We start from the raw sequence: 17,924 nt of genomic DNA on the forward strand, positions 1-17,924 counted from the left end.
GACGTCCTCGCCCTCTACCACGGGCTGGAGCCCTCCCTCGGCCTCTGCCTCGGCCTCTAGCAACTAGGGGAGTAGCTCTTCCCTGGTCTGGAACCTCATTAGAGCGCGTTCTCACCATCCGTGAGAGAATAAGAGAAGGATATTTAGTATTACATTAATTGCACGATGGAATATGGAGAAAGGTAGTTTACTAATACCCTATAGCCTCTCAAAGATAAGTATAAACGTCTTCGTACCGATCCGCAAAACTCTATTAGGCCTGCTCATAACTTGTGAGACCTAAGTGAACCTAGTTATCTCATACCATGTGTCACGACCCAATTTTACCTGTAGGCCGTGATGGCGCCCAACACTACAGCTAGGCAAGCCAACTAATAAATTAAGCATACATTGATAAAATTTAAAACCAAGAAAATATAAACCCAAACTCTACCAATGTGTGTGCCAAGACCTGGTGTCACAAGTGAATGAGCATCTAGTAGATTATACAAAACTCCAAATACTGTCTGAAATGAAATAGACAGAATGTAATTATAAGAAGAGACACTGGTAGTTGCAGAACGGCTCAGAAAGGTAGCTCATCACTATGCCTCGGGATGACGTGGGTGTGTGATGATAGGTCCTCCACTAGTACCTGTCTCAGATCCTGCACAAAAAGTGCAGCAAGTGTAGTATGAGTACGTAAACAACGTGTACCCAGTAAGTATCAAGCCTAATCTCGAAGTGGTAGAGACGAGATGGCCGACTTTGACACTCACTATGGGTCAATAATAATAACTGAAATAAAACTAGGACTTTTAAATCAGCATGATTTGCAGAATTTTCAATAATTTATTTAATCAGCGAAAATAATCAAATTCCTTCAAATGTAACAATCCTAAATATATAAATTAAATTCCTTCAATTCAAATAATTTTTAATTTATCAATTAAATCTCATTTACAGGAGTAATAATTAATTCCTTAACAAGCAAGAATAACAATTCATTAAATTCCAAGGATTTTCTAATTTATTGATTAGCTTCACAAGCTGAAATAAATTATTTAAGTATCGTGTAATTATTATTATTAAGCACGACTTCTGTCGAGGACGTATGGCCCGATCCAGAGTGTCGTGTACACTGCCGAGGGATGTGTGGCGTGATCCATAAATGCATCTATCCTGCCGAGGCGTTCGGCCCGCTCCACAAGAAAGGAGGACATTTTCTTATGCGCCTTCACAATATATTCATATATATCAATTAATATAAATTGAACAAAGAATATAATTTACACAAAGAATTCATGCTTTGAGTCCTAAACTACCCGAACTTTAGCATTAATAGTAGCTACGCACGGACTCTCGTCACCTCGTGCGTACGTAGCCCCCGCAATTAGCAACAATTATTCAATTTAATCCCTATGGGGTAATTTTCCCCTCACAAGATTAGACAAGAGACTTACCTCGTCTCAAAGTCCACTTTCCGATTATGCCTTTTCCACGATTATCCAACTCTGTCTGGCTCGAATCTAGCCAAAAATAATTCGATATACTCACTAAAAATTATAGGGATCAATTCTATAAGAAAATACTACATTTTTAATAGAAATCCCGAAATTAATTAAAAATTCGCCCGTGGGGCACACATCTCGAAATCCGGCAAAAGTTATAAAATCCGACAACCCATTCAATTACGAGTCCAACCATACCAGTTTCACTCAAATTCGACTCCGAATCGATACCGAAATCTCAAAATTTCGTTTCTATGAGATTTCTAAACTTTTCCAAATTTCAATCTCAAAACACTAATTAAATTGTGAAAACAATGATATACTTGTATATGTAGACCAAATCCGATTTAGAATCACTTACCCCAATGTTTTTCCATTGAAAATCTGTCAAAAGACGCCTCTGCTCAAGCTCAAGTTCGCCAAAAATGGCAAATGGGACGAATGTCCTCTGTTTTTATAACTTACAGCTCTGTCCAGTTCGATCAAGGAGCTCGATCAGGGAGCTCGATCTCAGGGAGCTCGATCAAGGAGCTCGAGCTCGGGCCTCGAGCTTGGGACATGGTCTGGCCTCGATCAAGTTCGATCTTGGGTCTTGACCCTGGCCCTCGATCCTTTCCTTCGATCATGGACCTCGAGCCTTGCCTTCGATCGAGGCTTCGATACTGAGCCTCGTCCCTGGCTTCAACTCAGGCCTCGATCGTGGGCTTGATATCTGGACTCGATCTGGGGCTCGATCACAGCCCAGAATGTCCAACAGAAGAGGAAAAATTACAGTGGCTTTTTAACTCACATTTTTGATCCGTTAACCATCTGAAACTAACCCGAGACCCTCGAGACCTCAACAAAATATACCAACAAGTTCTAAAACATCATACGAACTTAGTCGAACCTCTAAATCACATCAAACAATGCTAAAACCATGAATCATACCCCAATTCAAGCTTAAATAAAAATAAGAGTTTTCGACTTCTACATTCGATGTCGGAACCTATCAAATCAACTCCGATTGACCTCAAATTTTACACACAAGTCATAAATGACATAACGGAGTTATAAAAATTTTCGGAACTGGATTCCGACTCCGATATCAAAAAGTCAACTCATCGGTCAAACTTCCAAACTTAAATTCTTGTTTTTAGCTATTTCAAGCCTAATTTAACTACGGACTTCCAAATAAAATTTCGAACACGCTCCTAAGTCCAAAATTACCATACGGAGCTATTGGAATCATCAAAATTCTATTCCGGGGTCGTTTTCTCAAAATATTGACCGAAGTCAAATTTAGCACTTTAAGGCCAACTTAAGGAACCAAATGTTCCGGTTTCACCCCAAACACTTCCAAATCCCGAACCAACCATCCCCGCAAGTCATAAATCATTACAAGCACCTACGAAAAGTTTTATTTTAGGGAACGGGGTTTTAAAAGTTAAAATGACCGGTTGGATCATTACATTCTCCACCTCTTAAACAAACGTTCGTCCTCAAACGGGTTGTGAATTATTTATTTTAAATTGAAAATTCATACTCAGTCATATTTATTTCAGTGCATATCATATCTCAGTCTCTGTTGTTATATTTTGATACATCGTATCATCATTTTGGGCTATTCTCATGACATTGTGAGCCCATGAGAGAGAGACTGGAGAGATTGATGACTGAGGGAGGCCGAGAGCCTGATTGTGAGGATATTTTTGGGATCGGGCTGCACGCCGCAACATGCCATGATGGCTATATATATATATTATATTGCACGTGAATTGGCCGTGCAGATCCTTATATTATACTATTGCACGTGAGTTGGCCGTGCAGCACGTGAGTTGTCCGTGCGGATCTAAATATTATTATAGCACGTGAGTTATCTGTGCAGCACATGAGTTATCCGTGCGGATCCAAATATGATATTATAGCACGTGAGTTGTCTGTGCAGCATGTGAGTTGTCCGTGCTTATAGCGTTTGGGATATAGGAGCCCCTCATGAGTCTGTACACACCCCCAGTGAGCGCAGTCGACTATATACAGGAATCGGGCTACACACAACAGCATGTATTGTATAGCGTTGAGTGATTGAGTATGTTGAGCACAATGAGAGAGAATGCGAGACAATGAGATTTAGTACTCTGAGAGTGTGAGTACACGAGTACAATCTCTGAGATACATTGCATTGACATGCACACATGACATATATGCATAGAGATGTATTTTTCTCACGCTGTACGGTATCACATTATTCATAATTTCTCGCACATGTTGACAGATGGGCATAGTGATGCATTTGTTTTACACTGGTTATCTGGGAAAGAAAATAAGATATTTTATTTATTATTGAAAGAATTTTGAAAAAATTATTATTTTCAAACTTATTCATATTTTTGGTAACTTCGATAAACGATTCGGATTTTCATTGATGTACTTGAAAGGCAAAACTATTTTCAGAAGTCATGATTTAGCTGAGCAATTATTCTTGAGTTACTTCTGGTATTACTTGTTTAATATTATTTTGAACTATTGTTGGTTATGGAAGTTGAACTCTGACCTTGGTAGAAGCTCGTCACTACTTTCAACCTAAGGCTAGGTTTGTTACTTACTCAGTACATGGGGTCGGTTGTACTGATACTGCACTTCTGCACATTGCGTGCAGATATTGGTTGCCGTTTGTGGCTGTGTTCAATGATTGTTGGATTTGAAGATGTACCTGCATTCCTGTTGTAGCTGTCTCTTGTTCAGGGTAGCCTTAGATTTATAAAAGCTCTGTTTATGTATTATTCAAACAAACTATGTATTTATTTTATTTCCGCTTTGTATACTCTATTCTTAGAAGCTCATGATTTGTACTACCAGTTCTTGGAAAAATGTATTGGTTTTAGATATTCTCTTTTAAATAATTATTATTGTAATTGGATAATTGAAAGTTGGCTTACCTAGCGGGTTGTGTTAGGTGCCATCACGACTAGTTGGATTTTGGGTCGTGACAAACCTAATATAAATATAAATAAATTGAAATAATATTAAAATTGAATACTTCCCTCAAAATACACGTAACTTCTATTTTTGGAGTATTTGATTTTTAAAATTTTAATAATTTGTCTCACTTACAGTATGGGCATATATATTGAACTCAAATAGGAAAAGGCAAAAAGTAACATTTTTTACAAAAGTTTTATTTTTATATTCTTCACAAATATGTATAAAATATTACTCCCTTTGTTTCTACTTATGTGAATCTATTTCCTTTTTAGTTCGTGTAAAAAAGAATAACCCATTTCCCATTTTGAAAATAATTTACCTTTATGAAATGATTTATATCCACATAAAATATATGTGTCTCATTTTACACCACAAGTTCTAAAATCTTTTCTCTTTTCTTAAACTTCGTACCTAGTCAAATGGGTTCACATAAATTGAAACGGAGCGAGTACTATCTAAATAGCATAAAGGCCAAAAAAGAATAAAATAATGAATGATTCCCTTTGAATAAATTAAAAGTCATCTTAGAAGCCATCTCCCATTGTGTTTCCGTGATAATTAGGTTTGTCAATTTCGGTGGCTAGCCGCTAGAAATAGTTTTGGGATATAAAATGTATATTGTAATTTGTGCCTACCAATTGTCATTAGTTTTTTCTGATGGCTAGAAGTGATAATAACTCTTCATTTAAGGGGGAAAATTCCAAAAATTATTTTGATAATGTAACCTAAAATGGCCTTTTCATTAGTCCACGCAATAGGGGAAAATAGAGAGTAGGAGGTTTTACAAATGCAGAAAAAAATAAAATCGTATCTTGAACTAATACAAGAAAGAGGAAAATGACATAAAGAAACAACGAAAACATTAAAGGAATTTTATTGGATGAACTTTATACTTGAACAAACTTGATAACAATAAATAAATTATCACAGAGTTAATTCAGCCTTCCTGTCACATAATGCCAACGGAAACTATACTACATATGCTGGACATGTTACACTAAAAATATCTCTGCTTGTTAATTATACTACAAAAAATAAGGGTGAGTAAATCATTAAAATCTGTTGCTAGAACACGAAATTGATTACTTATTCAATTTTTATTTTCTTACATTTTGGTGGACATGGTATGGTTATGGTATAGTCATATGATCTTTATTGTCATTGTATCACGAAATTAAGACATCGATCAGAAAACGATATGAGTAGTCTGATTTCTGGTTTGCTCGTCCTCAATCTCTATCAAGCTCTCAATGACAACATCAGCAGCTTTTGTCACCACATCCGACCAATTCCTACAAACAAGTTAAATGGTCCAAATGTAAGAGGGAGATGAAAAGAAATTAATTACTACGTACATACTCTCTATGAATCCAAGACACGCAAGATACATACTTAACTCTCCTTAAATGATTAATATATTTCGTAAAATAGTTTAAGATGCCACCTATATATACACCTTAGCATGGTTTAAAATTTAAGACTTTAAGTTATGTGGGTTCACAGTATTAACAATAATGCCACTTATCAGGTAATCGCTAGTAGTAGAATTCAAGATCATGATTTCTATGATAGCATTAGTTGGTAGCCTAGTAAAAATATAACTAACATGTAACTATAACATGCAAGTTATAATACATGAATAACGTGAAAATCTAGACACTAATATAAATTAAATTCAAAATATAATATGTCATTGCTATAACGTACCCTTTGTTAGAGTCGAAATCAAGTCCAACGGTTAGTTTAGCCTCTTCAAGAGCCAAATTAAATCTCACAATTTCTTCTGGTCGAAGTGGAAGATTTGCCTTATTCACAGCACGAAGCTCAGAAGGCTTAACATCACAAAATATGGGAATCACCTTTTTCTTTGATTCGACAAAGAGAGCCAATTCGTGAAGACAAAAGTAAGAATCACAATAACGTGGAGAAAACACAGCGATTCCAACTTTGCATTCTTTTATCGCACTGTCAATTTTTTCAAACAATTTATCACCTGGCTTCATGTTCTTGTTGTCTAAAAATGATCGAATCCTTAAACGTGTAAGATGATCATATAGCAATGAAGATATCGTTCTCTTTGTGTCATTTCCTCTGTGGTTAATGAAAACTTCACATGGTAATTGTGATCTAATCACTTTTTTGGTGATTTGGTTTCTGCTTATTTGAATTTCGCGTTGCAATAAGTTCCCAACTAGTGCACGCTGCATTTTTTTTCTTTCTTTGAACACTCTTCTGAATTTTGAAGTTAGCCCTAATTAAGGTTTTTTTTTTTTGGCTCTTTTATTTATGTTTTGCTAAATTTGGGTTTCCTTCTGCTAGTTATATATGTTTCTGTATGTCGACAAAATGGGTTATTTTTCCTTCTTTTTTTTTTTCTTTTGAAGGATGTAGTGTGAATATAGAATTTTGGAGTTTACCACTAGTAATAATATATTGTAGTTTTGAAAGAGAAAGGAGAATTCCTAGGGAAGGAATGTTGAACTTGAACTTGAACTTCACTTAGGGTCTTAGGGATATAACCGTGTGATTTGACAGGAGACAATAAAAGACAAAAGAAGACAAGGAAATTTTAAAAACTTTAAATTTTTTGACCTCGATCTTCTAAGTTCTTCGTTCTTGTCCTTACTAGTACTTGAAATTCAAGGAATTTCTTTGGACCTTCAAATACGTTTAATAGATTCTTGTCTCCTTTAGCGTGCAATTTAAACAATATGAAAAAATTAGAAGTTGATATACCACAAATTATTAACCTTACGAATTACCAAAAAGTTAATCCTAAATTTAGCAGAGAAGTCCGCGAAGTGAAGACACTAGAAGTAGCTACTATATATTCATTTTTATGTGAAAATTGGAGGTATTAATGAAAGATTAATTCCCACAGATACATTTGCGGATAACTCTGGAGTGAAGAGAGTAAGACTTTTTTCAGATACATGGCATTAATCATAACTTATTTTATAGAATGTTAAGTTGTACTCTTTAATCTCAATTTACCATATTAGGGTCAGAAGTTTTGCCTTTTGTATTAGGAAGAAAACAATATTGCAAAATCTGAAGTGTAATTTGGGTTTGGAATACAGACAACTTTTGAACAAGTCCTCCCAATTACACAAACTTCGGGAATCAAAATAGTAATTATCTGGATGATGTAACTTTGAAGTGTTGAAGTACTTGTGTTTTATATGATAAATATTTTTTGCTCATTTATCTTTTTATATTATGCTAAAATTATTATGAAGTATTATAGAAGTTTGAATGTATAGGGTGCAACAGATAAGATGTAAATATGAAATAATTAAATTATCAAAATTAATTATTGCTAGATAAATTGCAATTATAGAATTAATATAATAATATTTCAACAAATGTCTTTTTTTCTTATATTGGGGTGAAAGTAGCCAATTTAGCTGAGCAATTATGGCGGTTGTAACCGCAAAAATACAAAAAATGAGATTAGCAATTTGATACAATTCCGACGGTTTTTAACTGCCACAACAAATAAAATAAAGGCCGCATTAACCAATACCATATTATGGCAGTTTTCTATGCACAAATCGCTATTCTGGAAAACCGCCGTAATATGTTTGTAGGCAGACGGGATCGCAACTTTTTTTCAAGATGTCATTAGTGCATATTATGGCTGTTAGAAGCCGTTGCTATACGAAAAAATAACCGATAGAAATACCCTATTTTTTTAGTGTAAAAAGAACAATTTACGTTAATTTTGTGTTTTGAATAGATTGAAATACAAATATTATGACAAATGAAATTGCAAGTATTCGTTGAAATAGTTTTTAAGTACTGCGAGCTTATATTTTATTATTTAAAAAGTATGTGATCTATTGTTAATCATAATGCATTTTTGGGATAAGAGGATTAGTTAAATTTATTCAAGTTTTAATCGGCGAGTAATTGATGAGATGACTAATGGGATTGGAGTTATTACTTTCGTTGCAGGAGAAGGTATCAAATATGTAAGAGGCACGTATCAAATATGTAAGGGACGGACACATCTTTTCTTATTTTTTAGTCTTTTTATTAGTTTATTACTTGCTCTTTTCAATTTTTTGATTTAAATATCTTTCTTTTTTTAATTTAAATTCACAATTACAAATATAGCCTATAAGGTGAAAGTGATATTTATCCTTTATTTTGTCTTTCCCTTCGCTGAAATTTCTTCCGTTTCATCGATTTTGTCGGGATTCTATCTTACTTGTTATTTGTGGAAAACAATGTTTACTAAAAGCAACCTTGAGACTCGACCCTTGTGATTAAACCTGAACGCCCATGGGGTTAATCCTCTATTTTTTTTTTCTTTTTTTTCTTTTTTAGTTTTGATATGTTTTAGATGGCACTAATAATGTTGTTGTTAACTTAAATATCTAATTATAGATGGAGCAGATTAACTCATAGATATGGAATTCGCATCCATGTTTTAACAACTACCTAGCAGAATTAGTTTTACCAAAATCTTGTTCTTCTGAAACCTAAACAAAAATAAAGAAAATAATATATTAACCTTAAATCAATTTTCTTGTGATTAAATGCCTTAAACAAATTTCTTTGTATTGTTAGCGTTCAAACTAAGAGAAAACTTCATCAAATATATACCGAGAACTAATAGAGCAAACTTCATTTATGGCTGTTCGGCACTAAATTAACACAATCACTAGCCTATTAAATTTGATTGCAAGTTATAGTCAAAAATTTATTACATTGGCTACACACAAAAAAATACGTTGACCCATTTGATCAACTCTTCAAGTTGCAAAGTAGAGTTTTAAATCTATTCTGATCTACTACTCTTCATTATTTCTCCACCATAAATTATTAAATTTTTAAAAATAAATAAATTTTCTTATTTAACTCCATTTAATTTGCATGATTTAGTAAACAACTGAAAGCTATTTCAAAGTCGATATCACTTCTTTTTTAATAACTTAAGAAATGGAGAAATGAAATGAAAATTTCATATAACTAAAACCAAAAGTACCAACATTAGTGAAATGAGCATGTTTTAATTTCTCTCTTTCTCTCTCTTTCTCTCTCTCTCTCTCTCCCACTTCTTTTTTGTTTTAAAGGTTTGGTCTTTATATTCTTCTAATCTGAATAAGTGTCATATTTTGCTTTTTAAGGTCAAGTTAGATAATTTTGAATCAGTTTCCTGCTTTATGGATAAAAATTAAAAGGTGTAAAATACCCTTTAAATATTCGTCAGAGACACACCCAATTTTTCATATTACGAATAATGAGTTCCTTAAATTTACTAACACTTACAATTAGCAGAAAAAAATTATGCTTGTTTAATAGAAACTAAAAAATAGCAACAAATTTAAATTAAAAAAAAACTAATTAGAGTAACATGAGTCTTGTGAGTTGTGATTCAATAGAATTACTTTAATCTTTTTGTGAGGCGGACCTATTATTTTTATTCACTACCGTTCTTTGATTTTTGTTTTAATAGAAATGTCAGCAGCTTCTTAATTATAAATTTTTATACAAAATAGTCTATACACGTTGGATAGATAAGGTTGAGGTAAATGAATAATATATATACACTTTTATACATCATACAACAATCTATACATGTTGGATAGATTAAAGTGTTTGGGATATAAAATAGACTGTCACTATACAAACTGGACCGTCACTATAAAAAATATATACAAAATATACTGTCACTATACAAAAAATATACAATAGACTGTCACTATACAAAATATATACAATAGACCGTCACTATAAAAAATATATACAAAATAGACTGTCATTATACAAAATATATACAAAATAGACTATCACTATACAAAATAGACTGTCGCTATACAATTTATATAGAAAATAGATCGTTACTATACAATTTATATATAATACACTGTCACTATACAAAATATATACAAAATAAATATTTCGAGCTATTAAATATAATATATTTGGGCCGAAGAGATATTTTTGTCAATGGAAAAAAATATGGGCTATTAAAATTTTAAAGGGTTAGGGTCATTTTCTCGAACTAATTTGTCCAAGATAGTGTTGGCAGCTCAAGGGGAAAGAATCGAGTGAGTGAGGAATGATAAAATAGATGTAATAATATAATCACTTGTTGAAAGAATGAATATCAGGTGGCTGTAGTTTAGTGGTGAGAATTCCACGTTGTGGCCGTGGAGACCTGGGCTCGAATCCCAGCAGCCACATTAAACACGTTTTCGTGCTTTCTTTTTACCGCTCTTACTAGGAGTACGTCTCTAAACTAAGGACAAAATAAGAAGAATTCCAGTCTGAGCCTAACATAATATTTACCCACATTAAACCATACACACCATCTTTAAAAGGATAACTTAATCAATAAAATGTCACAATTCGAATTCCAATCATCTTCTAGCTCCAAAATGCAAAACACAGTATTATGATTTCTAATCTCAAAGCTCTTCTAAGAGCCATACTATTCTTGACTTAAATCTTCTCAACTTCTTCTTAAGTAAATACTATATAAAAAAGAAAAAAAAATAGAAGAAAATATATAAAAACTAATTCAGCTTCTGCTATTCCCTTTTTTTTTTTTAATTGTTTACTGCAGTGTAGAATTTGTACAGCTGAGTTTTCAGATTCAACCAATCTAGAGAGGAAACTTGAAATGGTCTACCCTAACATCTGGAACCTGCTTTTGAAATTGTCCAAGTAGTTGATTTTGTCAGAATGTATTATATAGGCTAGGAGACTCTCAATTCCTTTTTTCTTTCTTTTTAATTCCCTCAAATATGAGATATCAATACATTTGACTTGCTATTTGCTAACTTCCCTACATATAGTTTAGAATGATTTCGTGCCCTCGTCCCCGAAAAAGAAAAAAAGTATGGCTCCTTTATTTGAAATTTTTATCTCTAGTTGAAAATAAAATATAAGATATCAATTACTCGACTTGCTATTTGGTAAATTCCCAATTATATAAGAGTAGAGTGTTGTTGAATTGTCTATCTCTAGTTGAACTGATACAATCTAAAGTTGTACTTTTATCTTAACAATCATCATATATGAGCTCGTGCCTCATTTTCTGGTAGAATAATAGTACCAAATCGCTTTTTAATCTATTGACACTCTATATATTAATTAGGAGTAGGGCGATGATGTGAACTGGTAAACTAACATCCAAATTATTTTTATGAAAAATATATTTCGCAACTGAAAATAATTTGTGGCAGTTAGTATCCCATTTATCCAACTTACTTGATGGAGTTAAATTATCTATTTTGACTTGTGTATTATATCAATAATGGTAGATTAGGAATATCAAACTAAATGTTGGTTGATTTTTTTTTTCTGATAGAAAAATACTTTATCAAGGATTAAAAGTTACATAATTTAATAAGTTTAACTTTTATATTCATAATGTAATGACCCAACGGGTCATTTTAACTTTTAGAAACCCGTCCCCTAAAATAAAACTCCCCGAACATGCTTTTATTAATTTATGACTCGCGGGGATGGTTGGTTCGGAATTTGGAAGTGTGTGGGTTAAAATCGGAACACTTGGTTCCTTAAGTTAGCTCTAAATGGACAAGTTTGACTTCGGTCAACATTTTGAGAAAACGATTCCGGAATCGGGATTTGACGGTTCCAATAGGTTCGTATGATGATTTTGGACTTGGGCATATGTCCGAATCGGATTTTTGATAACCCGGGAGCGTTTTGACGCTTAATAGTAAAAATTTAACTATTTGAAGGTTTAAAATTCTTTAAATTTGGTTTGGGGTAGGTTTTTAAGTAATTAAAGTCCGTTTGAAATTCCGAGTTTGGAAATAGTTCTGTATAGTGATTAAAGACTTGCATGCAAATTTTCGTATTATTCCGAGTTGTTTAAGTATATTTCGACGCATTGGAAGTAATTTGAAGAACTTAAAATTCTTAAGTTTGAATCAATTTAGTTTAGGGTATGATTCTTAGATTTGATGTTGTTTTACGCGTTCCGTGTATTCGAGCGAGTCCGTTTTGTGATTTCAAACTTGTTGGTATGTTCGGGCGGGGCCCCGAGGGCCCCGAGTGTTAATCGGACGAGGCTCAGATCAATTTTGAAAATTTTGAAGAAGAGCTGAAGCCTTCTGCTTCTAGTACGTTCGCACCTGCGCTTGGGCAGTCACAGGTGCGACTCTCGCAGATGCGAGGTTTATGCGCAGAAGCGAAAAAGGAAGGGAGGCCTTCCATTGCAGGTGCGGAATCTCGGGCGCACCTGCGAATGCGCAGGTGGGAGAAAAATAGCGCAGATGCGGAAGCTGGGCAGTCAAGCTAAGCTCGCACCTGCGAGGAATTTCCGCAGATGCGAAAGCCGCATGTGCGGTAGTCTTCCGCAGGTGCGAAAATGACTGTTGGGTAGAATGTGTTAAAAATCGGAGCTTAGTCATTTTGAGCCCATTTTCTTCCATTCTTGGGCGATTTTGGAGGTTTTTGAGAGGAGATTTCAACTAACAACTTGGAGGTAAGTTAATTCCACACCCCTTGAGTTGAATACATAGATTATAGGTAGATTATAACTAGTAAATCTTAGAAATCAAGGGTTTAGGTGAAAACCCTAGATTTTTATAAAAATGAGATTTTAACCACGAAAATAGTTATGGAATTGGATAGAAATTATATATAATGGATAAAGTTTTCATCCGAAAATTTCTGGAATCTGGGCACGTGGGCCCGGGGTGAGTTTTAGAAAATTTACCTTTTTGGATAGGGTAATTTATTTAATAGATGAATTTCGAATTATTGAGCATATATTAATTATTTTATATAACTTTTGAATAGTTTCGGATTTTTCGGCATCGAATCGAGAATTTTACGCGATGCGATAATCGGAAAGTGGACTTTGAGATGAGGTAAGTCTCTTGTCTAATCTTGTGAGAGGGAAATTACCCCATATGAACTAAATTGAATAATTATTGCTAATTGCGGGGGCTACGTACGCACGAGGTGACGAGAGTCCGTGCGTAGCTACTATTAATGCTAAAGTCCGGGTAGTTTAGGACTCAAAGCATGAATTACTTGTATAAATTATATCCTTTATTTAATTAATATTAAATTGATATATATAAATATATTGTGAATTGTTAGATAAAGATATTAAAGGATGAAAATCTCATATGATTGATTTTCTGTTTAAATTAATTAATTGTTAAAAAAAATTATTCTTCATCCCGAATTTATCTTATAATAAATATACTCTCCTTCCAGATGTACATAAGAAAATGTCCTTCTTTCTTGTGGAGCGGGCCGAACGCCTCGACAGGATAGATGCATCTATGGATTGTGCCGTACGTCCCTCGGCAATGTACATGACACTCTGGATCGGGTCGTACGTCCTCGGCAGAAATCGTGCTTAATAATAATAATTATACGATACTTTAATAGTTATTTCAGCTTATGAAGCTAATTGATAAATTTGAGAATCCTTGAAATTTAATGAATTATTATTCCTGCTTGTTAAGGAATTAATTGTTATTCCTGTGAATGAGATTTATTGATAAATTGAAAATTATTTGAATAGAAGGAATTTAATTAATATATTGAGAATTGTTGCATTTGAAGGAATTTGATTATTTCTGCGTTAAATAAATTATTGTAAATTATGTGAATCATACTGATTTAGATATCCTAGTTGTATTTCAATTATTATTATTGACCTATTGTGAGTGTCAAAGTTGGTCATCTCGTCTCTACCACTTCAAGATTAGGCTTGATACTTACTGGGTACACGTTGTTTACGTATTCATACTACACTTGCTGCACTTTTTGTGCAGGACCTGAGGCAAGTACTAGTGGAGGACCTATCGTCTTACACCCACATTATCCAACGGCATAGTGGTGAGCTGCCTTTCTGAGCCGTTCTACAGCTACTAGTGTCTCTCCTTGTACTTTTCATTCTGTCTATTTTTACTTCAGACAATATTTGAGGTTTTGTATAATCTACTAGATGCTCATACACTTGTGACACCAGGTCTGGACACACACATTGGTATAATTTGGTATTTTATTATTTTTTCTTGGTTTTAAATTTTGTGAACATATGCTTAATTTATTAAGTTGGCTTGCCTAGCTGTAGTGTTGGGCGCCATCTTGACCTATAGGTGAAATTGGGTCATGACAATATGGAATCAGAGCACTAGGTTCACGTAGGTCTCACAAGTTATGAGCAGGCCTAATAGAGTCTTGCGGATCGGTACGGAGACGTCTGTACTTATCTTCGAGAGGCTATAGGGTGTTAGGAAATTACCTTTCTTCATATTCCATCGTGCAATTGATGTAGTTCTAAATATCCTTCTCTTATTCTCTCTTACATGGTGAGAACGCGCTCGAATGAGGTTCCAGGCCAGGGAAGAGCTACTCCCCCAGTTTCTAGAGGCTGAGGTTGAGGCCAAGGGAGGGCTCCAGCCCGTGGTAGAGGGCGAGGACGTCCCAGGACTGTTCCAGTTATGCCGCCAGTGGGTCCAACAGAGAACCCCATTGTTGAGGAACAGGATGAGGTGCCTGTGACAGAGCCAGCTCCGATGGATTTCACATCTGCACCGTGATTTCAGGATGTCATGCGTCGGATGCTGCGGTTCATGGACAATATGACTCAGGACGGTTTATTTCCGGCAGACCCAGCCACATCTCAGGTGGGCGGGGGAGCACAGACCCCTACCGTGCAGGCTCATGGACAGGCAGCTACTGTATATCAGACCCAGGGTGTACTACCCGTTGGTGGAGCTCAGCCAGTGGCAGCAGCTACACCTGATCCCAGGCCAGTTGTAGCCGCCGATCCTCAAAAACTATTGGACCGATGGACTAGACTACATCCTCTTGTCTTCGGGGGTGAGCGACATGAGGATCCACAGGACTTCATTGATCGATGCAGGGACAGACTGCACAACATGAGTATATTGGAATCTCATGGGGTTGACTTCGCTACTTTTCAACTAGAGGGCAGGGTCCGTAGATAGTGGCAGTCTTATGTTCTTGGCAGACCAGTAGATTCTTCTCCCATGACTTGGGACAGGTTCACCCGTATCTTCCTGGACAGGTATATTCCACCCTCCCAGAGGGAAGAGTTGCGATTTCAGTTTGAGCAGCTCCAGCAAGGTCAGATGTCAGTGACCGATTATGAGGCGAGGTTTTCTTAATTATCTCGCCATGTACTTATGATACTCCCTACTGAGGCGGAGATAGTGCGAAGGTTTGTAGCCAGTTTACATACTGGCATTCAGGCCACTATGGCTCGAGAGGTTGAGATGGGTACTTCTTATGAGCTAGTTGTGGAGATAGCCCGGAGGATTGAGGGTGTGCGCCAGCGGAGTCGAGAGAAGATTATGAGAGATAAGCGGTTCAGGTACTCTGGAGAGTTCATAGACGCTCCGTCTGGGGGCAGAGGTCAGTTCCTGAGGGGGCAGTCCAGCGGACCCCCATTTCCAGCACCACCACCTCCTCGGGGTACTCCAGTGCGACCTTATCTCAGTGCTATATCAGAGAGTTCTTATCGCCCACCAGCTATTCAGGGTCTTCCTAATGGGTATTCAGGTCCCCAGGGCTAGACTCTTAGTTAGCAGCCCATCGCATCGAAGAGTTGTTACGAGTATGGGGATCCCAGTCACATGCAAAGGTTTTGCCCCAGGCTTCGGGGTAGACCAGTACAGCAGGATCAACAGCCTATGCTTACTGGACCAGTTGCTCCACCAGTAATCCGACTACCAAGAGGTGGAGGACAGGTGGGTAGGGGCCGTCCTAGAGGTGGAGGTCAGTCAGGCGGAGGCCAGCCAGTTGGCGCTCCAGCTCGGTTCTATGCTTTTCCGGCTAGACCAGATGTAGAGGCCTCAAATGCTGTGATTACAGGTATTATTTCTGCTTGCGGCAAAACTGCCTCAGTATTATTTGATCCAGGATCCACGTATTCATATGTGTCATCTCTATGTGCTCCATTCCTGGGTGTTTCTCGTGAGTCCTTTAGTACTCCTGTTTATGTGTCCACTCATGTAGGCGATTCTATTATTGTGAACCGGATCTACCGGTCTTGTGTTATTACATTCTGTGGTTATGAAACTAGAGCAGATCTCTTATTGCTCGAGATGACCGATTTTGAAATTATTCTGGGTATGGACTGGTTATCTCCATATCATGCTATTCTAGATTGTCATGCCAAAACTGTTACCTTGGCTATTCTATCTTTGCCTAGGCTGGAGTGGAAGGGTTTGTCGGTTAGTTCATTTAATTGGATTATTTCCTTTATAAAGGCTCAACACATGGTTGAGAAGGGTTGTTTGGTTTATCTAGCCTATGTTTGGGATACTACTACAGAGACTCCGGCTATTGATTCAGTACCAGTAGTTTGGGAGTTCTCCGATGTATTTCTTTCAGATCTTCCAGGTATGCCACCTGATTGTGATATTGATTTTTGTATTGACTTGGCTCCAGATACTCAGCCTATATCTATTCCACCGTATCGCATGGCTTCGAAAGAATTGAAAGAGTTGAAAGAACAGCTTGAAGAGTTACTAGCCAAATGGTTCGTTAGACCGAGTGTATCGTCTTGGGGTGCACCAGTATTATTTGTGAAGAAGAAAGATGGCACAATGCGAATGTGTATTGACTATCGCCAATTGAACAAAATTACTATTAAGAACAAGTACCCGTTGTCACGTATAGATGACCTATTTGACCAGTTGCAGGGTGCTAGGGTGTTCTCTAAGATCGGCTTGAGGTCAGGGTATCATCAGTTGAAGATTCGAGATTCGGATGTTCCGAAAACTGCTTTCCGTACTAGATATGTTCATTATGAGTTTCTGATAATGTCTTTCAGTTTAACTAATGCCCTGACAGCGTTTATGGATCTGATGAACAGGGTATTCAGGCCATATATTGATTTGTTTGTCATTATTTTCATTGATGACATTTTGATCTACTCACGCAGTAAGGAGGAACATGAGCAGCATATGAGAGTAGTGCTTCAGACATTGCGGGAACGAAAGCTATATGCTAAGTTCTCTAAATGTGAGTTTTGGCTAGAGTCTATAGCATTTTTGGGACATATTGTATCGGGCAAAGGTATAAAAGTTGATCCCAAAAAGATTGAGGCAGTTCAGAAATGGCATCTACCCACTTCGGCGACTGAGATAAGGAGTTTTCTGGGTTTAGCAGGTTATTATCGTCGGTTTGTGGAAGGTTTTTCATCTATTGCAACACCTTTGACTAAATTAACCCAGAAGGGTGTTCCGTTCCGATGGTCCGATGATTGTGAGTCAAGCTTTCAGAAGCTCAAGACAACATTGACTACAACACTAGTGTTAGTGTTACCTTCCGGTTCGGGAATGTATACAGTGTATTACGACGCTTCACGCATTGGTTTGGGTTGTGTATTATTGCAGGAAGGGGCGAATTATTGCATATGCTTCACGTCAGTTGAAGCCCCACGAGCAGAATTATCCGGTACATGATTTGGAGTTAGCTGCGATTATTCAC

At 36.2% G+C, this 17,924-nt stretch overlaps 1 protein-coding gene and 1 non-coding gene across 2 annotated transcripts; one reads left to right on the forward strand and one right to left on the reverse strand.

Annotated features, from left to right (window-relative positions):
* Window positions 1-5,400: 5,400 nt before the first annotated feature.
* On the reverse strand, window positions 5,401-6,930 carry LOC107813272 (putative 2' cyclic ADP-D-ribose synthase BdTIR). The gene is made up of 2 exons (XM_016638519.2): window positions 6,162-6,930; window positions 5,401-5,746 (listed from the first exon to the last, which is right to left on the reverse strand). Exons 1-2 carry the CDS (start codon window positions 6,659-6,661, stop codon window positions 5,641-5,643), a joined length of 606 nt encoding a protein of 201 aa, XP_016494005.1. The 5' UTR covers window positions 6,662-6,930; the 3' UTR covers window positions 5,401-5,640.
* Window positions 6,931-10,576: 3,646 nt separating this feature from the next.
* On the forward strand, window positions 10,577-10,648 carry TRNAH-GUG (transfer RNA histidin (anticodon GUG)). The gene has a single exon. It is a non-coding gene; the product is annotated as a tRNA-His (tRNA).
* The last annotated feature ends 7,276 nt before the right edge of the window (window positions 10,649-17,924 follow it).

The sequence above is a fragment of the Nicotiana tabacum genome, chromosome 2 (assembly GCF_000715075.1).
Source record: "Nicotiana tabacum cultivar K326 chromosome 2, ASM71507v2, whole genome shotgun sequence".
Classification (NCBI taxonomy): Eukaryota; Viridiplantae; Streptophyta; class Magnoliopsida; order Solanales; family Solanaceae; genus Nicotiana; species Nicotiana tabacum.